Consider the following 26437-nt stretch of genomic DNA (forward strand, 5'->3'; position numbering starts at 1 on the left):
TTTTAAAAAAGCTAAAATAATAGGTGGGGGGGGGGATCATAGGATGGATATAGTCTGAAAAATAGAAAGCTATATTGAACATGAAGTATGCGTAGATGGAAAGATAGGTATAATTTGATTGTAACTAGAAGGAAATCTTAACCTTTAACCATTATTGATAAGAATAGCATTTTACACAATTATGTTCTTGGCAAGCGTAGTGCAAATTTGAAAAAAATCCAATAGCTTGATATTATTACTAGAGTGTGCAATTAAAGCTGCTTCTGTATGTCTTCTTGAATGTAGAGTTTGTGTATTTGATAGTGGTCTTAGCAAAGTTGAAATTATAATAATTAAGCATATATACAAATCGAGATCATTTTTAATATCACTAAGTTTAATGTTTCTATTACAGAGTGTAACGATACAATTGTCGCCCTAGAAAAGATGATATGATTCCATTTCCGTTTGATAAAAACCAGTTTTCTTTTTTTTTTGTTGCAGACTATCTACGAGTTGGCCAGTCGTGTACAAATCCCAACAGCGATAGGAGCCTTCTATCATGTCTGAAAATGATACAATTTTGAATGAGCGAGATCGAAGATGCAACACTGTACAACTCATGCTCTCTACCAATCCAAGTAATAACAGGACCATTGCCAACACCCTCAAAATACAAGCCCAGACAGTTCAATGTTTGAGTGCACAGCTTGAAGTTTCCAACCATGGTTATAGTTGTTGGTGTGGTTGCAAGTGAAGGCCACATCATCCATCTTACATCTTCAAAGTTGGCTTGAAAGTCAATACCAAAGCATACCTGGATGTGCTGAAGAGTGTAATGATCCCTTGGTGCAATCACGTGGCCACTGGCAGACCCTGGGTGTGGCAGCAGGACTTAGCACTGGCCCAAAGAAACCCAGGTTTGGCTTCAGAAGGAGTGCTATGACTTTGTACCCTTTCTCACTGGCCACCTCCTTCTCCGCCAACCTGAACCTGTTGGACTACTTTGTTTGCTTAGATGTCAAAAACATCACCAACATGACCTCCGACAACACCAAAGCCAGCCTGGGTATGCTCCCAGTTTTGGACCTGTATCGAGGCAGTGATTGAGGTTGATTAAATATATTGAATAGATGTTAGCTCTACTACATAATCAAGTTACCGAAATTAATTTTTTCAATAAAAGTTTGAAAATAAAATTGTAGTGTTGATTTCTTTAGGACAACAATTTTATCATTTCTTCCTATATGTTTAAACCTTTTATTTAGCGAGTGTAAAGTTTCGTCAATACATTTGTCACAATCATTACAGAGAAAAAAATAGTTGTGAAACCAGAATATTTAAAAACTAAAACCTAAATACATTTCCCTTTAATTATATTTTAACCCTCAAAAACCTAAAACTTTATTAGATATTAGAAAAAAAATGCAAAACAGGAGAAGTGTGTTTACAGGCTATTAAACAATAATAATCTACCTATAGAAATTATCCTAATATTAGATAAATATATCTGCCTCAATAATGTGGAAAAGGTCAAACTACCACTAAAAATATTCATCTGATTTTAACGTTTTAATTTAATGGTAAACACTTAATGATACAGATTTTTAAATTTGAAAAAAAAAAAAGTCAATAATTTTAAAACCCACTTAATGAAGATATAATTCAACAAAATTGAAATTGTTCCAAAACCAGTAATTTCAGTCTTATAAACTATTTTGTTGTTATTCACTACAGAATAAGTTTTTCATTGCTTTGAATTATTTTTTAGATCAGATTCTGCTTGCATATGTACGGACTACATAGGATGTCCAGATGATGAAACTAGACAGCTTTTAGACAGCAAAGTTGGAGGTGGACTCAGCAGAATGCTAGGAGTCAGGGTTACATATTTTGGAATTCTCAGAATCAAAATCAAACCATTTATCTCTGACTTTAGTTCATAAAAAACAGTTTTAAAAGGTTAAGTGACTTGTGCTATATTTTATACAATAATTACACAAACCAAATATTTTTCAGTATTAAAACTGAATTTGGCGAATATACACACTGGAAAGCTCAACTATTTTATACTAAATATTAAGTAAGCTTTTTAAAAATTATGAATACTAACAAAGTATATACTAGTAAATTTGTTATCAATAGTATAAAACACTTATGGAAGAGTTGGGAAACAGATACATGAGAGTGAAGAATGGGGAAGAACACCTATGAGGAAGATAGGGGCAGATACACCAGTGAGAGAGCAGAAATCCAATCTAAGTAGTTTGATGTGACGATTTTAAATAAGAGTAGATGGGTTGTCACAAATTAGTACATAGTGTGGTGCTATTTATGGAAACACAAAATTGATCAGAACGGGCCTTATACACTCAACAAGAATCTATACTAGATCTCTATTGTAATGCCTATGAATTTCCATTAATTGCTTTAAAATAATTTTCTTTATAAAAATAAAACTATCAATATTTTGTCATGGTTATGTACATCATATGGATTTGTTTTTAACATAAGAATTCTATACAGAATCAAAAAAAAAAAAAAGTTTTTCAAGTACTTACCAACTGGCTGGCATCATATCCCCAAGGCAGATAGAGGACACCTGTGTTATATTTCTCCCAGTGAGAGCTGATGAAACTCAACATTGTTCCCAAAAGGATAGAATAAATGTGGAAGACCCCTACACTGTAGTCTCCACGACCAAAGACAGAGTAAAGGGCAATGGGCAAAAAGAGAGTCGCCCAGCTGTCGAGACCATGGTCAAACAACTCCCCCAATGGGTTACTCGATTGTGTCCTTCGAGCTTGTTTACCATCTATGCCATCTGAAAGAACAAACAAAACCAAATGTTTTTAAGAAATCTTATCTAGTTTAAATCTTGCCTTTGCAACCAAAATAATTTTTTTTTTATAATTTTAAAAGCAGAATTTAGAAACAGAAAATTATAATTTTTTTATCTTCTCTTCTATGTATCTAGCTTTTCCTATATTAATAAAATAGTAACAATTACTCCCCTAAGGAAAAAAAAAACATAGCTTGGCAAATGCAGATGCCACATATAAATTCATTATGATCAGACTGCTGGATACTTATGTAGGTTTGGCACATATTTGTAGTCGCATTCATCCATTATAATAAAATCTTATATTTCCTAGAAGCATTATCTTCCAAATTACGTCTTAATTACTAGAGGTAGCACAAATTTTTCTCCCTAATTATTTTTTCACACACTCCTCCATTCATAAATGGTAAGTTTTAAGTTTAAATTTTACTACTTCCCCGTCCATATTCGCATCATCTACAGATACATTTGACATTAGAGTCTTCATTTTTAATTTGTGAAATAATGAACTCTTCCTCCAATCCCATTGGCTGTTTGCTTGCATCTCTGATTAAACAAATTTCTTTTTCACAAAATACTATTTTTCATAAAGATATATTCTGCATTGTTTGGATTGATTGATTGTTCGATTTATTGGCTTATCAACAGCTGCATGGTCATTTAAGGCCAAAGTAGTGTTTTTTTTTGGGGGGGTCAGTTCTAATAGAATAGGTATTCTTTGCTTTTCAGTATGTCAAGGTGAATTTGGAAGGAGTTTTGTAAAGGATTGGGATTAAAAAAAAAAATTTTTTTTTTTTCTTTTTGAAAAGTAGATTTATATTTTGGAGAAAAGATTTACTTCTTTCAAGTAATTTAAAAATTTTCTTTTCATTTATATTTTCAAAGAGATCTTAAATATTGTTAATGCTGTAATGTTTTGGCATAAGAGTTGAAAATACTATCAAAAAATTAATTACATGCAAACATACATGCATAAGCATTAAAAATAATTTAGAATAGTTAACAATTAGTCAACTCACAACGTCAACAATAGCTTCCTACACAATCTTCTGCACTTTACTGATCAGGATGAAATACTACCATCGTATAGAAACACGTTCACTCACAAAACTTAGTAGCAAGGTTGCTTCCTGCGAGGCTAAGTGAGACAGCAATTGAAGCTCCTAAAAATTCATATTTTTTTTCTCTCACTGATGAATATCAGATTCTGCAATTCAATTTAAAAGACTTCAGTAATGAATTAAATTATTTTTTGCCATTACAATACAAAATTCCAAAGTACTATACTTGGCAGTGGTTGGTCTAAGCTTAACTTCATCTTACTTTACCCATGAGCAGTTTCATATACGATGTTCATACATAGGTTACTGACAACTTGCATCAAACAACTGCCAGTCATGAACAGCCAACATCCTTTATCCAACAACATTGATCAAATCCACTATTTTAGAAGATATTCATAAATAACTGCTATTAATTCTAATATCACATTTACTTCATACAACCATGACTATTCAAATTCAATACTGATAATTAAAAGGCAGTTAAAAAAAAAAAAAAACCCTACTTCAATTAACTAAACTAAAAATCATTTTCACAGGTATTTTGGAAATAGATGTCTGTTCATGCTGGATAATCATATTTTCAGGTGTTATGGTACAAATTCCAGTGCTAACTTATTTTCATTTATTTTTCTAAAATTTACCGAACAGTTATTTCTTTCCACATTTAACTTCTTAATATATTTCTATTTATTTGTAGTCACTATTTTATGTGTTGCATATGACGATGCACCAGATAATCATAGTTTAATTTGATTTGGGGTTTTTTTGGGGGGGAGGTCCTCTTAACTAATCTATTCTGGCTTTGTGCCATACTTTCAGCAAGCAAAGCTGGTATATGGGTACTAAACAATTCAATAAGAATGTTAATATTTTTCTTACTTAATATTTCTTAGATCATCTCAGACACCAAGAAATGGGTCCTCCTATTAAAAAATGAATGAATGCCAGAGAAAAACACTTTGTAAATACTAAAAAAGAAGTTTTTGTCCGTTGCAGAGTCTTAAGAAAAAGACTAGAAACTCAAGAAAATGTAAAATGCAAGATTTTTTTGTGTATTTCTTGAAGTTGATTTCCTTTGAGCAATTCAGTTTTAAATATAATTCATTAAAATTTTCTGTTGAATAAATTGTTTGAGATTCTATATTTGTGTCACCTCGCTGTTTCACTGTTTTTACTCACTTTGTTTATTATAGTCGAATCTACCTTTTCTTTGCATTTAAGACTCTTTTCACTTTTCTTAATTAAGCACAAGTGAAATATTTTATGTTTTGATCAAGTTACAGTCAGAGTTCTCACAGTATTCATATCATCTAAAGATCATCTAATCTTCACTTACATATGAGATATAGAAAAGATTATTCTCATTCATGGTTCACATCTCTGTGCATCTGTGACTATAAGAGGAAAACAGACACAGATGTAGAGACAGAAGGAGAGGAGAGGAGAGTTGCTGGCAAACAATCCAAAGATAATTGCAGCACAAAATCTTCCGACTACATGAAGGTATTATTTTTCAAGATAATTAATACATTTAATACTTTAAGGAACATCAGTATTGAGTTATTTTAGCCTCAACACAAAGACAATGAAATTTTCTTTTCTTCTAAGATAAGTTTATAAATTATCACTACTCAAAAAAAGTTGATCCCTGGATCAATTTATTATTATTTATTTATTTATTTTTTTTTTTTTTACACAGTGATCACCACTTATCAAGGCCCGGAAGCCACTCAGGGATAAGGGTTATTGCAAGTACATTACGTTAGTGTGGAGATTTGATGAAGTGTTTACTTAAGGGAGCGGTTCATTAGGAATTTGTTAACGTTGGACTTGAACACATCCACGTTGTAGTCCGGTGGGAAGTAGGCAGACGGAACAGAGTTCTACAGGCGTGCAGTTCTAAGAAAGAAGCTTTGTTCATGGAATCCGCGTTTTGATCTAGGCACAGATAAAGAGCAGGGGAAACTTTTGACAGTGGATTCAGCTAGACGGGTGTTTTTCGTGAAAGATTGGCGAGGGGGGACCAGAGATTGCAGTTCAGACGAGCACCTGCCATGGAAATAACGATAAAACAAGGATAGGCTCGCAACGTCTCTTCTGTGGGAGAGAGGTTGCAGGGTATTTATTAACACAAGAGATGACCTATAGGGAAAAACATGCAAAGAAACTCAACAATTGATCACTACTTGCATACACATATGCAATGACTACTTAACCAGGTGTCTTATTTGGTTTTTGTTGGGAAGGAGATTAAATATCTTACATGATCGGATGTTTTTGCATACATGTATGCATTTAGAACATAGACATATGTATACTCGTGTTAATTTCACTGTTTATTCTATATAAATAAAATGAAGTGCTTAATTTGTTTATTATAGACACAAAGTATTGGGTAGTAGTTAGCCAAAATTGGTATTCAAAGAAATTATTATACTAAAGCTGAATAAGGATCAGTTTTCTAAATCCTTTTTCTATTTAATGATACAAAAACAGATACTAAAATATTCTTAGGTCTGGGAAAAAAATATAATTAACAATAATTTGTAATTAAAGAAGTCATCCATTTCACACTTAGCTATCTATCCCTCTAACTGTATTGATTTAATCACTAATATTTTCATGCTTTTGGTTATCTTAGTATGCCTGCACTGAGGATTGGACTTTCAACCTCCAGAACAGTTTCACTTAGAATTGAATTTTACCTAGTACTTTATCCATTAACACCATAGGTCTTTGTGGACATGGCTGACAGAACTAGACCATGTTACCCACATGGATTAAATAAAGGGTTCCATTCGAATTCTCTTCAGATTTAAAAGTTCAACAAGATACACCTGAGGAAGGTTCGAGGTTAGATTGGCTGAAATGTCGAAACGACACTCAAGAAATGTGTTAGATTATTGGCTTTGATGTTAATAAACAACCTGAAAAGGTTAAACATCAATTTAATAAATATTAAATTAGAGATTATTACCTTAAACTCTTATAAAATTTGCTTAAAATGCACCAAACAATATTTAGCATTTTTGTCTGTCTAATAGTCACTTATAGGTTCTCCAACAGCAGAATTGTATCAAATTTGGCCTGAAGCACTCAATTATGTGTCGTAAGATAATAAAAAAAGCACATAAAATACCACTATTACAATATCTATATAGTAGAGATGTTTGTAAATCTATTGAGGGGGGGGGGCGTAATGGAGAGATTTTTTACAAAATTTTGAACAGCGAACACAAAAATAAACTGCGGTGAGTTTTATGAGATTTTAAAATAGGAATTTAATGAGTTATGTTTGATTACAGAGACTGAAGAGGCAGTATGTCCCTGCTTTACCCACCGCAAAAAAAAAAAAAAAAAAAAAAAAAGTAACCATGAATTAAAAAAAAAATTTCAAATACAAAATTTTGAATAAATAACTTATTCAGATGATTCAGTACCAATAATCTTATTTATTGCCAGAGAAAAATCAATTTAGTTAATTTTTATGACAAAAATAGGCAATTTGCACATTTATCAATCAATAAAAACAGTCAGAACTTTGCCAATTAGTTACGACTCATTTATGGTTTCAGATAAAAACTTATGTTAACATGTGGTTAACAGTTTCTGCTTTGTAAAAACTACTTAAAAAATATCTGGTTTTTGTTTAAATTCTAATAGAAAAACAAAACATCCGCAAAAACCTACTGATTCCAAATATGTTGTTGGTTTTGCTCAGTGATAAAGAGGCAATGCTTAAACGAAAGGAGGGAGTAAGTATTTTTTGACAGAGGCTCTCTTTAAAAATCTACCAAAAATCAAGTAATTATCCAATCAATACAAAATTTTCACTGATTATTAAGTGAAGAATAAACTTTATAATGGTGTACTTTTCTTTTTCAAAATCGATATTTATATATATATATATATATACATATATATAATTTTGCTTAAGAAAAAAAAACTATTTGTGGGTACAAATATGCTTAAAATAATTAGCCAAAACTGAGCAAAATATATTGTATTGTGGGGAAGATGAGGATTGTAAATAAAACAAAAAAATCTGTGCATGTATCAGATTTTAAGGTTGAAAATCTGAATTTTTAATGTTTTATTTTTCATCTTGTGTGTTTTGAAGTGTGAAATTTGTTGAATATGTTAATCATTATCTGTCAGATTAGCAAAAAAAAAAAAAAAAAAAAAAAATTATATATTTTCATTAGTTTTGCGAAAAACACTTTTTATATCTTTGAAAAATAAATTAATAATTTTCATTTAGTGAGCCCAATATTGCTAATATACTATTAAATATGAAATGCTTTAAAGAAACGATATCAAAAAAGAAAAAATATTAGGCACCGCCAAAACTCGGGGCAGGTAAGTACTTTTTGACGGACCGTCTTTTTAAAAATCTACCAAAAATCAGGTAATTATCCAATCAATACAAAATTTTCAGTGATTATTAAGAGAAGAATGAACTTTATACGTATTTTTCATAAACAATATTTACATATCTATTTTTTTTTTTGCTTACAAAACCCCCCCTTATTTTGAGGAGGTTCCAAATATGCTTAAAATAATCATCTGAAACTGAACAAAACAGTGTTGTTGTAAGGGACAGGATTATAGATTAAAAAAAAAAAAAACTTGTTTGCATACCTTATTTTGATGTCTGAATATCAAAATTTCAATTGTGTTTAATTATCCTGCTTTTGAGTTTTGAAGTGTGAAATTCGGTGAATATGTTAAGATAATTAAGTTAAGCAAAACAAAAATAAATTTTTTAATATTTATACGAAAAAAGCCATTTTAAAATCTTTGATAAATAAATTAACAATTTCTTTTTAGTGAGCCGAATAATGCATGACCATTATTAAACAGGGCATGCTTTGAAGAATCGATACAAAAAAAAAAAAAATTTGATAAATATTGTGCCCTTTGTGTTAAAAATATTTTTTCGATCCAGTTTGAAAACGTTTGCCGCCTTTCGACTACGATGGACCAAACGCGCTGATATAATTTTTTTTATTCTGCTTTAAACTGCCCCCCCCCTCCCCATTTTGGAGAGCCTGGCCCATATACACATTAAAAATCAAACTCATACAAATGGTCACCCATCTGGTACTGGCCAGCTTCAGCGTTAATAATACGTTGAAATTTTCGGCACTGAAAAATAAGTTTTTTGGGGCCTTTTTGGTCTTCCGCAGTTTGCTTTTTAAAAATGTAAACAGAGTAATCAAATCGACACGAAGTAACTGGTTGCCTATATGAATAAGTGGAATTATTTGAAATCCAGGTACTTATAATATTTTTGCATATTCTCATAGAAAATCACCCTAAACAAAACTTAGACAAGTAAACAAATTAATTCTTTCAAAAACCTTTTTGTTTTTTCTTTTTTTTAACTATTTATATACGGCTTTTGTGCAAAACAAAAAACGCCAATTGTTAACTTTGGGGGAAAATTTAACATTTCAAATTTAATTAAAAATAGAAAAAGTTTTACATTATTCTGCTTTCTATATGATAAAATTCAGGGTTTTATCTTTCTGGAAAAAAAAAGTTACTCAGAAATAATGGATTTTAATAAATCTTAATTTTTCGGCCATTTTTGGCGGTGTCTAAAAAACACATCGATAAATTACTAATAATGGATTTTAAGAGATTTGAATTCGTTTTAAAAAACATCCAAAAAACTTGGTTTTTCTTTCACTTTTTGACCATTGAAGAGTGAGAAAAAGTGAGACAAACCTCAAATCAGTTTCACCTTATGCAATGTTATGTATTTAAGCTATATGAAGAGTCCATCTATTTAAAAAAAAGTCTGTCTGATTAAAACTCATAAATAACCAAATATATGCTTAAATATCCTGATTTAGAACAACCCCAAGCAGGTTATGTTAAAAAAAAAACTATGATATATTTCTTTGTCCATTCTATTTTCTTGGAAACTACTAGGTCAAACTGACAGAAATTTTGTATAGACCTTTGTTATAATAAGGTGCAGAAAACTAAGTATTATGGTATCAATTTGATGCACAGTTAGGGATTAATATTTAATGCCAAAATGAGCATAATTTGAACAATATTCAACTATCAATTTGACAAAGCATTCATTCCAAGTCAATTGGCTATAACTTTTACCAGTTTTTAACAATCTAACACATAATATTCATTTGGTCACCAAAGAACAAATTAGTGACTGGAGTCAGAAAAAAATGTTCTTTCATTCAACAAATCAATAAAACTAGTTTTAAAGTTATTTCTCTTGAACAAATTAAAATTGAAAATTATAGAAATTAAAATCGGGAGGGGGGGGGATACAGGGCAATGCAAAGTAGCCATGCTAGTCATTATTAAAGAAGTTTGTTGTCTCATGACGAAAAAAAGGTGCTTGCAATAGGAAAGTTTCAAACGGAAAAAATGATATGAGGGAAAAAGTCTCATAAATGAAAGATTCAAGCTAAGAGGAGGAGAAGGAGTCACTAACAAAGTTGCAAAAAGGGGGATACAGCATAAGGAAAAGTACAGAAACGAATGCTATAAACAAATTAGCTGGTTAGTAGCTGGGGAAACATAAACAGGGTGGCATTTATCTGCTAGTCTATCACAATGTTGTACAAATCAACATTTGAGCAGCAATCACTGGAGGGAAAAAAAAAAGCAATCAATTTTTTTGTACAAAAATAAAATTTATGAGATAAAAATGGATTGACTTACCTAGAGTATGAGAGAGGAAATTGTTAAAGGCACAAATAAGCCATACCCAGTTTGGTATAGAAGAGTATTGTGGGTGGTCATTACTTGAAGCATAAAACTCCAGATCATAATATGTCATAATCATATAGTTGCATAGCAACAAAAGAAATCCGACAAATGTGAGTACATTGGGAGCCAACCATAATGGAACAAACTGAAAATAAGTTTTAAAAAGTAAAATAACTTTGGTATTTACAAAATAATTTCATATTTTACTGTGATAAGTTCAAAATTAACTAATTATGTAAAAACCACAATTAAAATGTAGAAAGCAATGTATTAGTCAAAATTTATATTAACTTCTATTTGGTAATATTGGTCGATAGTGAATTGTAATCACAAAAAGAAAAAAAAAAAACCTTTACTATATGAATTCCAAAATAATAAAAATACACTAAGATTCATTTGAAAAAGAAACATCTTTTGGCCACTGTAAATCATCCATCGACTGCAAACTACGGGCCACTGTCAATCATCCACCGACCACAAACTACGGGCCACTATAAATAATCCACCGACCACAAACTCTGAAATTTTTGCTTGCAACTGTTCCACCAGTAGTTGTTGATTCTGTCTCATACAAGTTTGTGTGCCACTCGACTTCTGATCTTATGTGTCCTCCTGGAGTTGAAAATCCAGATCAAACACCAAGAGACACCACCCAAAAACCCACCACAGTGTGCAGACCATACTCGGAGGGCCTTCCCGAAAAATTTTTTTTTAAATATGCAGTCAATACGATATTAGGAGAGTGTTTAAGAGCAACTCAACACTCCAAAAATACCTGATGCATGTAAAACCTCTGACTGAAAAACTCATGGCAAAATACTGTGTTTATGAGATTTCGTGTAAATATGGGAAATTTTACAAAGGTGAAACATGGCACCACCTCAAAGTGAGACTAGAAAAACACTGAAGAGCTGAGAAATCGAAAAATCAGCCCTAGTTGAACATGTGTGGAAGAAAGGGAGTAACCATTCCCCAATGTGGGATGATGCCAAAATACTCGATACAGAAGATGGCGGATCAGAAAACTTAAAGAGGCAGCACATATGATAGATAATAACATCATTAGTCACGCCAGCATAGATCTAAGCCGCATTTGGACGCCTCTTACAAAATCACAGAAAAAAAAAAAACATGATATATGCCCATCCCAGGGGAGGTAAGTTCACAATAAAAAAATCCTTTATTCTTAGAGTTTCCCCCCTTACATGTTTAAAAAAAAAATACACATAGGTATTGATCCTATTTAGTAAAACACTTTGTTTTTCACTAATATTAATAATTAGTATAGACAAAAAAAACTCTAACAAATATCCTAGTGACCCCCTGATGATTAAACCTTTATGATCTACGGACCCACCCTCAAACAAACGGTTTGAATTCTTGTAATGCAGAGCCAACCCTCTTTTTCCTTAGTAGGAAAAGAAGCATGTTCTCAATACCTGAAGAAGGTCGCAGGTTGCAGCAACCGAAACATTGTGCTAATAACACCCAAGATAAGAATAATAGTCCAATTAATCAACATAACACAAGCATTCACATCTCATCTCAAAAATTGCATAGTTGTAAAGTTATTTTTCTAAAGAAATTAAAATTGAAGATTATAGAAAATTAAAAATAGAAATATGAATGGTAAAAGAGGGAGTTAGGAAGCAGGAATACACAATGCCAGGTAACCCTGCTAATTATTTCTACTTCAGGGACTGAATAAGAGGTTCATTTAGTAATTACAAATTGTTAATGATGACAAAAAACACACTTGAATAAAACTAGCTGGAAAGTATAATGGTTGAAACGTGAAAATAGCAGCAACCAAGATGAGAAGAGTCAAAATATGTAAATATCAAAAGCAGACAGAAAAATAGTTAATGTCTAGCATGACAATTAAAACAAATCCATAGCATTGTTAGGATACATTTTTTTCTACATCAATACTCAATAGATTTAGGGCTTAGATTATTATCACTATTGTTCATCACCAGGGTATTTCATAAGGAGTTTAATATTCAGATTCTTCAATTTTTTTTTTTTTTTTTTGCTACATAGAATTAAACCGGTGTCTTCTAATTTAAATATGTTCATTATCTTTTGTAATTTACTTTATGTAAATTACAAAATAAAAAAATTGTAATTCATTAAACTTCACAATTTGTATGTACTTTTGAAAAATCTCAAATTATTAATGAAACATCAAAGTCAGTTTCTATTGGCTGATAAAAATGATAAATTAATGTAAAAAGCAGACAAAATGTTTGTGCATTACTGGCCTATACATAACTTAGATAAATATATATTCAATTTTATTTTATTATTAAATCAAAATATTTACTGAAATTAAAAACAGTAAGGGAAACCTTAAAAAAAAAAAAAAAAAAAAAAAAAATTTATCCTATTTAAAAATAAATCGCATACATGACTATTTTTTATTATCTCCTCCATCTTTAAGGCTTCAACCTAACGGCAATAGGTCTTCAGTCGGCTATTACCAAATAAATACAACCAGTTTAGCATAAATGATTGCAAATTTACATTAAATATTTAATATTAGTACACATGTACCAACTTGAATTATAGGATTATTTTTTTTTTATTATTATAATAAGCCAAACGTCAGTCATGCTGAAATTTAATCTTTTTAATCTTACAGCAGTTTCCCCTGATAAGCTTATATTTTTGAAAACCAATTTTTACCTATGACTCAACCTATAATTTCTCTCAATCTCTCTTGAACATTAGCTTGAGACAAAGTTATATCAATTAAATTTTAAAAAAAGTAACGCTGATGTCAGTAAATATTTTTTTTAATAGAATATTAAGAAATAAGCAGAAGGAACAAAGAAAAAAAACATGAAAATGAACCAGTGAAAAAGACTAGGATAGAGCATTATGTCATTGTTATTGCTAGCTTAGTATTAAATTTAGTTAATTTGCAAGACGATGAAGCATGCCAAAATCAGAGGTTCATAACTGTATTTACCTAGAATTTCCTTGGGGGTCTTTATACTTTCATTTTCCATTCATTTATTTTTCATTTTAAACCTCAAATACTATAGACTTTTTTTTTATTATTATTTTATTTGTTTAACTTTTAAATTTATAAATAATTAGCTGTCCCTATGCGACATTGCCCATGATTAAATATATTAAGCAATGGATTTAAAAATAAATTTAACGTCTGCTTCACACGCTGGAATGTGTTGGATGATGGTGGTGGGGGAGGGGGGTAGAAAAGATGAGATGTTCAGTCTGATCCTCCAACACATACAGCAGATTGGTCATTTGATAAAGTTTTAATTGTAATCTACTGCACCTTCTATTGTTTTCTGTTATTCCTATTTACTTGCCTCCCCACGAGGGCAGAGTTAGACACACAGTCGGTTTTTAATGTGGGGGAGATTCAACTCCCCAAAAAGGGGTACACTGGATAAGAACAAAAATTGTCTCGATCCAGATGGATTTCTCCTCCACTGACTGAGAGCAGAAAAAGGATACAATTTTATTTAATGAAAAACAAATAGAAACATTTTTTTAATGCTTCTGAAGTTTTGGGGATGATAATTTTATTAGTTAAATAAAATACATGATTAAAAGTTCAGTAAAAGCAAAAAAACTGTGCATCTTCATACTCAGTTCAGAAAGGAATGATTTGTGTAACTGCTTCCTTAACTCCATTAACTCCTTTTGACCACGTATTTCTGTCTTTGTGGCAGATCTGCTCCACCACCTATGCAGCATACATGACATTGTCTTTTTTTAATGATGATGACAATGGCCTCATTGAAAGCAATGGGAAGTTTATCCAGTCTTTTGCTTGTGCTACGTTTGGATTTACCATTTTCCGAACTTTAAAGAAATTTTAATTTTCTGCTAAGATAATCATGGCAGACATTTTTGATTGCATTAATTAGTATTATTTCTTTTTGCTGGAATTAACTATGTAGACTTCTATTTCAAAAACTGGGTACTTCTTTATAATTAAACCATCTTGAAAAAAAACGGCTATTTATTTTATAATCAACTAATGTTTTGAGAGAGTACTGCTATAGTCATAGACTTTTAGAATCTCGGTGCATCTTGATAAACTTTTGTGTTTCTTCAAAAGTTTTTGTGTATTACATGATAAAATCATAGGTGTTGCCAAGTTTGTTGTTGTATCAGACTCTGGTAGTATAAAACTTCCATTATTTGATGTTTAGGTTCGTCTTAAACTTTATTTCAACGATTTCTGCACACAAACGTTAAATAGTGTTTTCTGCTGCAATAATTTAGATGGAATGAATAATTGTATTCTGAAACAATGAAAGTTTGAAAATCAAGCATATTTGTTTGTTATTGAAATGTGATTCCAACAGTTTGCAAGTGTTCACACAAAAGGATAATCAATTTAAAAAGATTTGTTTTAGCTTGTATACAAAACTGAACCTCTTTACTATGATGACAAGCTCTTGTGTGCACAATGTCACTATAATAAATAATATTTCATATAAAGATTATATTTCCCTTTATATGTATGCCTGGTTAAAATGGGAAACTATAAAACTATAACAAACTTTAAGTCATTAAATTTTGTATGGCTCCAACTTAATTATGGTTTAATAAATAAAATAATGCTCATAATCTTTGAGTCACCAGGGAACAAAGTGCATTTCAAAAAAAAAAAAAAAAAAAAAATATACTATCATTCTTAATTGTTCCCTAAACACTAATATTAAGTCAATCACTTGCTAATAACTTTATTCTTTGTAGTTAAGGAACAGGGGTGTTCAAAAAATAATGCAACTGAGAATATGAAGAGAGAAAAAGGGTTAAAAATAAATAAAAAAAATTTTTAAATGGATGTTTACACTTTAACTATCTATCAAATGAGAGTATCTTATTAGCATACTAGCGGGGGTACCCGGCGTTGCCCGAGTGTTTGTTTCCGGGACGGGGGGGGGGGGGGGGTTAAAAATGTTATGGTAGGTAAGTAGGAAGGATCAAACCCGGAGTCGTAAAAGTAGGAAAATAAACTGTGGAAAAAAAAAAAAAAAAAAAAAAAAAAAAAAAAAAACATCTGCAACGTTAACAGTTCGGCCACCAAGAAAAGTCCATTCCAGTTGTTTAGGAAAAAAAAAAAACGACTACGGTAGGTCGGCGCGAACGTGAAAATATAATGTGAATTGTCCAGCACACTAACCACTACGCCACAGAGCACTGCAGCTTAGTTTAGTGATTTTAAATAACTTCACATGAAAGAACTACGAAGCCAAACCGGTGTTCTCTTCTCAACTGTTCCTTGTGAACGATCCCCAAACGGTGTTAAGTGGTGGCAGGGGTGAGGAGGAATTTATTAGAGAGAAAATAAATTTACCACTTCCATTGATCTTAACCGATTTTGGCCGTGACTTCTCAGCAGAAAAAGTATAGAAATCTAAGATTATCGAGGAATTTGAGAAATAATAAGCCTATAACACACCTCAGATATTGTTCTGCTGTTTGTGCATATTATATTTGCATGAAATATCTTGATTTTTAGTCCTATTAAGGTCAAAATCAGACGGGGAAAAATGAGTTCATTTTATTTATATAGAGATAAAAAAAAGTTGAGTTATTTTGTTTTTGAGCCATATTCATTTTTATAATTATTTAATGTCTGGCAACACTTGTAAATGAAAAATTAGTAGTTCAACTATTTAACCCATAAACATGGGCATGATGGGGCGATTCATACCTTCTCCAAGCAAAACTAAGTAAAAGTTAGTATAAAATAAAAATAAAAATTTCTCAAATGATATAAAATAATAAATAAAAGCATACAAATTTTTAAGTGCAAAAGGAAAATAAAATTATGTATATGTTTTTGAACCACAAATCAAATTTACTATCCTGTTTCCTGTTTATTTCAGAGATGTACATTGATTAAGGAAGAAAGGAATTGACAAATTACAAAGGAAATTGGCTAATTACCACATATATTTATGCACCCAACAACCAAAGAAGGATTTTCAGGATGAAATGATTAGCCTGAAAATCTAAAAGTTAAAGAGCAAATTTTCCACACATTCCGATTACACATATGCCCACTACTGTTCAATCTTTGGAGGCGTTTACATATGAAAAGCAAACTCAAAGATTAGATGAAATAATTTTTTTTTTTTTTTCTTTTTTTCCCCAGTTTGATAACGCTAGACAACAATGTTAATAAGGTTATAGGCATTTATATATATTAATAAATTGAGACAACTTTGTGTTTATTTCAGTGTTTCTTGAGTCAACGTTACTTTGATAATTCTATAAATTTTTTTTTTTTTTCATGATTAAATGAATATTTATTGAAATCCAAAATACCATAATGTAACAGAGAATGAAATTAATAATCCTATTTTTAAAAAATTAAATCCACCAAAATGTTTTTGTTTTTCATAAACATGTTGGCCATTACAATCTTCTGTTAAGCATTTAAAAGAAATCAATAATCTTTGTCCAAAATTTGAAAAGCATTAAAGAATTATTTCAAACTTTAAATACTTAAATTTTCGTAACTTATTTACAGTCAATAATTTTAGAGATTTGTACCAGCAAAAGTGAATACTCACAGCATAAGATTTTGAATATCTGATTTATAACATCGTCGATTTGTTATACAGTCAACTTCCTGGTTTGCCCAATCAGAGACCATCTCTCAGGCGAGTTGACCACGTGATTGAATGTATAAAAGGTTAAACCTAAGGCAATCCTCTGCTGGGACGCAAGTTCGCTTTTGGCCCCAGTCTGGAGAGAAGACAAGTCAACATGGTCACTGCTGCACACAGACTTTAATACCGTACATCTTCCTACAAGATTGTTTCTAATTTTCTCTCTCCATCCATACACAAACTTTCTCAGATAATAACGAAGATGATCAAGAAAGTTGTTTTATAAATATTAGAATGAGACTCTTGTCTTTCTTATTCTACAGATTAAAGCAATATTACCATAAAAAATATTTAATTTTATAATAATTTGACCAAATGATACCATTAAATTTAGCTTTCAAAATCCTATTTAAATTAAAATAATTTGGTCATTTTTATTAAAGGCATAGTTTAAAAAAAGGAAACAAAAAAAATCAAGTAGAAAAGCTTCCTAATAACTCCGAGTATAAACAACTACCTATTTGATTATCAAACAGACTTTTTTTGATTATTTTTGTTTTTAACATCGCAACCATTTTGTTATTTATTGAATGCTTAATTCATTTCGATAATAGATTTCATGCTTCATGTTCTTCAAATATTAATGCTCAACACATCTGTCTAATTATTTCATACAATATCTTCACATTAAGGTCTTATAAGCACCTGAAATAATAGTTACATTTTATATATTTTCATTGTTTCTACGTTTAATTTTTTTCAAATTGTCTGATACTAAAAAAAATAAGTTGCAAGTTAAAATTGTTATATAAAAATGGGAAAAATAGATATAAATAAGTGAGAAGATGGATTAACAAAAAATGAAGGAGGAGGCAGAGATTCAAGAAAAAGCCAGCAAAAAGATAAAAACGAAAAAGAGTGCAAAAATAAAGGCATAAAAAAGACTAGGATAGATTGTAGTATACTTGAAAAGGCAAGGAACACTAAGATGTTAACTGACAAGTTAAGCTACTGCCTTTTTGTCTTCTATTTATTTAGGTTTACTCTTTCCTTAACTCACAGGAAAGTGGAATGGGAGATACTGTAGTCAAACACATTGTTTACAACTTAATCTGGTATGGTTTTGCAGATTAATTTAAAAAAATTGAAATTTATCATTAACGCTTTCAGCACAATTTGTCAAAATGAGTTTGAAATCAAGAATTTATATAAAGCAAAGATTGCTGACAAAGAGGAAGTTTTTTTTTTTAATTCTACCAACACCAGAGTGTTGACAGATGCTAAACAAAATCAGTTTATAAAACACATTCAACACAGCAGAATGCTAAAAACTACAGCAAGCTTTCAGGTAACATACCATCATAACTGTTTCATAATGAAAAAAAAAAAATATATATATATATATATATATATATATATATATATATAGCTAATTATACATCTACATAAGTTGAACTTAGACAGCTATGAACAGTAATACAAAAAAGGATTATTCACAATCAGGTTTTTAAAGAGTTTTGTTTTTTCTTCTGGAACAAAACTGGTCAAGATGTTTCTACAATAAGATAATGATTGCCATTTCCATGTGTGTGTGTGTGTGTGAATTCCCCCATCTCTAACCAATCTCTATGCATCCCTTTTGCAGTGTATAATAATACACTGACTGCAGTTGTCCACAGGCAGATGGGTGGCTGTTGCTGTTGATATTGCGCACAGATATCATGGTTGGATTAATTCTGGATGTTCTGGATTAAGTAATGTCAGACCAGTTTAACCCCACCAGACCTGAGCTACTGAATCTAATTTGCCCCTGTGCCTGGCCTCCTGGGCAAAATTGTGAAATCCAGATCTGGAACTACAAAATTGCAACTCCATCCCTCATCAACCACACCAAAATTTCCCCTATCACCTGGTTGAATGACAGGCCCCATACTTTGAACACTCAATTTTGATCTAGGCTCACTTGCATCATCAGAATTATCATCACTTTCTCCTTCATCAATATATTCATCATCACTAGCATTCCTTGATTCAGAAACATACTTCTGATCAAATTCGCCTTTTTGTCTGAATCAGAATTTGTCCCTTTATCCAACACTTGTTGCACCGTGAAATTCCTTGATCTCGCTCTTTTACCTGCTGAAATGCTTGGTTCGTCACTAGCTCGCTTCATGGCTACTTTAGTTAACAAAACAATTCACAACTTCGCCAAAACAAAGGAAGTCATTTGCAGAACGTTAGGTTTGCACTATATCAGAGCTAAGCAGTGATTGGGTAATTATTTTAAGCTCCTTGACAACACAAAAATACATGGTTAGAAAAATACCAGTTTAGTGGTAACTCCGTATATAGCATTTTCGGAAATTACCTTTATATTGGTAACTTGATCTGGTAGGATTAAAGACATCTGGTGGTTAAGAGTTTGCGTAAATGCAGAGGCAGTCTATCAACACATGTGTTGATTCTTTTCTCAGTTCACACTGTTGGGAAGTTGTGTTCACAATATGTTGCTTCTGCTACATTCAGAATGCAACACGTTTTTGTGTATGTAATTATTAATTACATAATGCACATTTCTGTGCAATTAAATAAAATAAACATTTTCTTATTAGTCTGTTCAGTTTTTAATATTAGTTTTATTTCAAAATATTCAAAGATTTAATAAAAATTAACTTACTTCCACTACCCAATTCCAAAATGGATGTGTTATATATTTTCCAATGGGACTCGTGTCTACAGCACTGTACTGAAAAATAAAAATAAAGAATCATTAAATTCATTAAAACAAAATATTTAAGATTTTAGATTAGATTGAAATATTTTTACTTTTTATTTTGCTCGGAAAATACTGGGACAAATATAAAATATTGTATAGACCATTGCTAGGATAAGGTGCAGCAAACTAAGTATTATGGTATCCATTTGATGTAGTTAGTAATTAGTATTCAATACAAAATAGAGCACAAATTTAACCATGTTCAACAACCATAGAGCCTACATTCTAAGTTAAAGTGCTATAATTTTTGCCAGTTTTTAGCAAGTTAAAAGTATAGTTTTTTATAGAGTAAATACACATTTTGGAACAAGTAATTTTCAAATATAAAATGTGCATGAAATTAAAACAGATTTGACGAATTAAAAAAAACACATGTTAATTGATAATTTACTCAAATTACATGAGAACATCTTTTGCAAACATTGTGAAACAAAATCAAGTATTATAGAATCATACCACTAACTAAGGCAGACGGATATTGTTTTTGACAATTTTTCTCTGCAAATGTTGGTTCCTAAATACAACTAATTTAACCAAGAAAAACAGTTATCTTGTTTAGCATTTCTATGAGTCAACTACTGAATTTTTGTTTTTGATTATATTGTGAATTACATCCATTACTGTCACACACAACGTATGAAGCTATCTTGTCTGCTTTTCAAAATCACGCCCAAATAGAAATCTGTCCGAGATATCGATATTTGCTTCAATTTTTTTTCTTTGCAGTTTTAAGTTTTGTCTATTCATAGATAGATTTTCCATTTTTATTCACTTACTATCAACTATTTCCGGTTTTTGGTTCTGAGTTTATATGCACCTGATTCTTAAGTTGGTCAAGATGTTTCCACTAACTGCTATCCTTAAAAATTAAAGCTTTTACTTTTATTATGAACTAGCAGGGGTACCCGGCGTTGCCCGGGTGTTTGAGGTGGGAGGGAGGGGTTAAAAAAAAAAAAAAAGTAAGTATGAGGATCAAACCCAAACCCTTGAGGCAAAGTTGTAAATTAAAGTGTGAAAAAAAAATGTGCGACGTTAACGATTGCCCCACCGCGAGATGCTAATGGATTTGGCAGGTGCCCGTTTTAATGAGTTAATGAGGTCAAGTTTGCCTGCGGGGATAGTACTTTCATTTACTGCTGAACGCTTTCCCCCCCTCCAAGATGTTATAGGAAAAAGACTAACCCACATGCTGCTAGCAACAAATGTTGAATATTTATCTTCCTGAAATCGAGCAAATTAAATAGACAGGTGAGCTTCGTTGTTAACTGAGATATTACGATTTATATGTGATATAAGAAGTTTTTAAAAGTTGTGAACCGACCGACCGCTTCTCTGAAAGAAGCCTTTTGTAGACATACAGAAAAAGCGAACACACATACATACATACATTTTCGCTTTTATATTTATAGATTCATTCTCTTATAGACAGACACACTACAGGGATGGGAATTCAGAGTAACAACCTAGTTATTAGCAAAATCTATATCCAAATAAAGAAATCAACTGTCCATTAGCAAATAATCTAAATGATTGAAATTGAACCAATTAGCTTTTAAACTTTGGTGATCCAATTCCATAGTCTACATCTGTGTCCAACAAAACTCACCCCATTTAAAATAATTAGTTACTCTTAAGAAATAAGCACAGGTATGTTACCACTAAAAACAATGAGCCTAGCATGTAGTGATCAAATTCCAAAATTGTAGTCATGAGAAATGTATGAACCAACAATTCCCCATGGGGAATTGTTGGTTCATACATTTCTCAAAAGTATTAGTGCGTGACAGAACAGTTTGAATAATATTTGAACCCAACATAAATATAAAACTTACATTTTCATGGATAAATAAATGCTCATTGTAGTAAGGATTCTGATGCAGATGCTGAAGATCGAAAAACTACCATAGTGTTGGGTGGACGAGTACCTTATAGGTAAATCCTCTCTCTCGCTGACATTTTTATAGTTTTTGTGCTTGGAAAAATATTAAAAACGATTTATTACCATTACTATAAGACTATATATCAACAAGTTTTATGAACAGTTAATCTAGTTTTAAGAATTCTTAAACAAGGAAAGAGGATTGATTTGGTGCTGTGATGTGGTTCGAATACACAAATTTATGCATATTTTAAAGAAATATAAACTGGTTGGAGTCAGTTGAAACAGAGTTGAAACAAAAACATTTAATGGTTTACTTGTTAACTCACTCACCAGTTGTTGCTATCCAACACGGACTTCTATTATTGTACCTAACATCATAAATCCATTCTATATTTTATATCTGTATATTGCTTACACACTCGATTATACAACACTTGGGTTCGATAAAAATAAATCTGTTGAGGGATTTTTTTTTACATTTATTTACACTAGCAAAACTATGCTGAATCTAATCGCATATTTTTGCTAAGATGAATGAAGATATACTTCACTGCTCCCCTCCCAAAGAAGAGGTAATGCCAGGGAGGATAGTATCATGAAGAACAAATGCATTCTACATTATCCTCCTTAAAAGGAGATAATGCCTGGCAGGATGGTTTCATGACAAAAGGACAGATACTACACTACAACCCTCCCTGAACTGAGCATTGAAAGATTGTAATAGTATTGACTTCAGACAAATAGATCCTGAAATCTCCATTTGTAATAGATATGTCGTTTTTGATTGTCTCCATGCTATTTCATCTCAGATAGTGTTACACTTTAGTTCTCCTATAATCATGATTGATGGGTGGAAGAGAGTGGCACTATGGCCCCACATCAACCCTTAGGATTTTTTTTTTTTTCGTTTTTTTGGGGGGAGGGGAATCTTTCAGGTACTTGACATTTCAAAATTAAGTAGTAATGCAAGAATTTACGTGGGCCACAAACTGGTATTTCATCATATATTTTACAAAGACATAGTAGCTTTGATTAGACTTCAAGTAACTTACAGTGTTAGATTTTCAAACGTTTTTTTTTTTTTTATTTCATTTCAATGTTAAGTATGATGCGACCAATCAGCAGTTTTGTTTTTTTACACTTATATTCCTGATGATCACATTTAAATTGCTAGTTCTGTGTATCAAGACATAGAAGATCCCCAAAACAATAAGAACACTATCCCCATTAATGTAATCAAGAGAGGAAGGCAAGAAATACAGGGTTTGGCAGAAGGAACAAAGTTAGCTGTATGAGCTTCCATGATTCTTCATGGACATTTGAAGAAAGCAATGAACAGTGTAAACTCCCTATTTACTTGCCTCCTAATGGGGGGGAAAAATTAGATACTAGGTTGATTTTTAATGCAACACTTTTTAGGCCTAGTTTTAATGAATGACAGTTTTTAATGTAGAAGCAGAGGGATTGACCTCAAACTCTTTTATAAATTTCTTCTGCGTTTTTAAAGTAAATGGTTGCATACTATTGCTGCTTACATATTTTAAAGATAATTTAATGGAAGAATAAAATATTTCACATGTTGACAAAATTCATTGATTTTCCTAACCCAAGAGCTGAAAAGGCAAATAAACTTATGTTCAACATATTTGAAAGGCAGAACATGTCAGGTAAGTTTACTAATATAAACTAAATTTTGAATACTAAAACCGATTAGAAATTGAATTTCTTAGCCAATAAATTTTAGCAAAGCCATTTACAGTTCATCTCGCCATATTTAATGTATATTTTTTTGTTGTTATTGTTTAGATTATAAAACCTAGTTTTACAATAAATTATGAGTCAAAAGACAATGAAAAATGTTCAGTAATACAAATCAAAGTATATTAGCAAGTAAATATGGGCAAAAAATTAAATGCTGGGGAGGGAGATAAAGTCTATGAAGCTGAAGTTCTAGCAGTCAGGTTCATGTTACAAGTAAACAAGAAAAATGTTTTTAAAAAAAACAAAAAAACAGTTCAATTGAGGTCAATGATCAGCATTATGTTATGATGATTGCCTACTTAAAAAAAAGATTAAAAATGTAACAAAATCTTTAATATAACCCAGAAAAGGTTCATAATCGTATGAGTATCTTGGTATGAAAAGAAACTTAAAAATAAGTTGACACAACTAAAACTCTGTAGTTTAAAAACAATATTTAAAAAAAACTATTATCCTTGAGTGGCCTATCGGCCTTGATAAGTGGTGACGCCTATGTAAAAAAAATAAAAAATAAATACTAATATTTAAAAGCAAATAACTATTTTCAAATGAACAAAATCATTTAAATTTTAAAAAAAAGTTAAATGCAGTAAAAACAGGAAGTTTGTTAAGTACCCAACATAAAATTCTTAAATAAACAATATCCACATGTTCAAACGTTGTCAGTCCAACAGCTGATTGATGATCTGATCTAATGTGGCTTTTGAGGCTCGATAGAAACTTACATTCTCAAGCACAGGTATTAAAAGACATGAACACCTTTGACAAGATGCTCTGTAATGCTTTGACTGAGGTTCTTAAAACAACCTGTGTGACTCTTTTTTTTAAACCAAGGAAAGACTTGGCACAGAACCATTTCCACTATGAATGCTTATAATCCTGGCATAAAAATATCAAGTCTACATTATTAGAAGCAGCAGCAGCAGCTATAGATGTCATATGAGGTTTTACTTCTTGATGTCTACCTAAATAACAGCTAAGAGAAAACAACTCTTCCACTAATTTTATTGCATTCCCTGACACCGATCAGTGCATTTCTATCTCAGCATGCACATGTGTGCTTACACACACACACACGGCATTTGGTCGTTAACCTAAGGAAGGTTCATCCACTTTTTGATGTTCCTGCTTTTCATCTTGCTGAGCAAAAAATTACCATCTTGCTAAACTTATACATGCATATATATATATATATATATATATATATATATATATACACACACACACACTTGTTTATTGTTATATAAACATGCTCACATCCCGCTGCTACAAATAGCCACTTGTTTCAATCAAACAACAGATATCATCAGGCAGCGACTTGACTATTCAAAAGTTCAATGAATAAACTTTATTCATTGAACTTTTGAATAGTCAAGTCACTGCCTGATGATATCTGTTTGATTGAAACAAGTGGCTATTTGTAGCAGCGGGATGTGAGCATGTTTATATAACAATAAACAAGTATTATCAGCTCTTTTTATTGAGCACTATCTAACAACCTCGTTGAATTCATTAGTCCATTACTTTTGAATATAAAAAAACCCGAGTATATATATATATATATATATATATATACTTAAACGTTAACTTATACGTTAAGCTTATATAGGCATATTTCGGCCTACCTTTTTAGTGTCAGGTTACATGCATGTTGAACATTTCGAATGCAACACAACTTTATCTAGTAAAGTCAGCTACTAACCATCCGTTTCCATGCAATGTTGTCCCATAAATTTTGAACAATTTCTCCACACATATTTTTTGGGGGGATTCTTCAGACTACTGTTCTCATCTGTAGTGTCATTTTCACAGAAACATTCCCAAATTCAACAGGATACACATGAAGTTTGAGGTTACATCGACCGAAACCAACAGAAAAGATGAGAACAGAAGTTTAAAGAATTCAAATAATACAAACTAGCAGGACCCGTGGAAATTCCACGGTAGTTAAAATCTTTTAAAACACATCAGTAAAAAATTCCTTATTGTTATATTACAAAAATGATCGTATGGAAGCAAGTAGAACAAAGAACTTTAGTTTAAACTTTTATTGAAGGTCAATGCGATCGGTACTGATGCTGTTGATATTGTCAGGAAGTGCTGGTGATGATTGAGGCAGTGACAGGGACGTCGATCAGCTGTTTGGAGTGAGAATAGTGGTCAGTCGGCAGGTTCTTGGGAGTCAGACTGTGAATTTAAAAAAAACTGTGTGACATTGTTGACATCGATTTTGTGCAAGTTCCGATGACCAAGTTGTTTAATATTTCAGGACATCTTGGATTACATGTATAGGTAAGGAATAGGTCTGGCTTTCCATATTTACAGAAAACTGCCATTGCATCTTGATACAATTGTTAAAGATTCCTAGGACTTCCTGTAAATGAAGATGGTAGAATAACGGGTACACCAAAATCACCATCTTCATTCCTTGCTAAATGATCCATTAAGCCAGAATATTGAGCAGCTCTTGGTTGACTTTGATAGCTTTTAATGAAGTTAAATAAGCAACCGTCAACTTTTACATATGTAATAGACTTTTCTATTTATTTTGAATTTTATTTAATGAAGATTTGGAAATTCAAATATTTTTTAAGTCGAATTATTGATATAGATTTCAATTAATGCATCACAACTTCCTGATAATATAAATAGAACACTTTGAATTTTCTGTACAAACGTTTTTTTCCATAAAAACATTGTAATCTGTTATAATATTCAGATTCTTGTGTATTACATGCATATAAAATGAAGTGTTTCTGTAAATCTTACGAA

General features: G+C 31.3%; 1 protein-coding gene across 1 annotated transcript in view; it reads right to left on the bottom strand.

Annotated features, from left to right (window-relative positions):
- LOC145291792 (ethanolaminephosphotransferase 1-like) overlaps positions 1-26437 on the bottom strand; it is a 98682-nt gene that overhangs the window by 22692 nt on the left and 49553 nt on the right. Inside the window, exons 2-4 of the mRNA XM_080137718.1 lie at positions 19924-19992; positions 10588-10780; positions 2541-2803 (exon numbers count right to left, since the gene is read on the bottom strand). Coding sequence (XP_079993844.1) covers positions 2541-2803; positions 10588-10780; positions 19924-19992 — 525 coding nt within the window. The remainder of the gene's footprint in view (positions 1-2540; positions 2804-10587; positions 10781-19923; positions 19993-26437) is intronic.

This window comes from Euprymna scolopes, chromosome 2, assembly GCF_053919585.1.
Source record: "Euprymna scolopes isolate OS-2025 chromosome 2, ASM5391958v1, whole genome shotgun sequence".
Lineage (NCBI taxonomy): Eukaryota > Metazoa > Mollusca > Cephalopoda > Sepiida > Sepiolidae > Euprymna > Euprymna scolopes.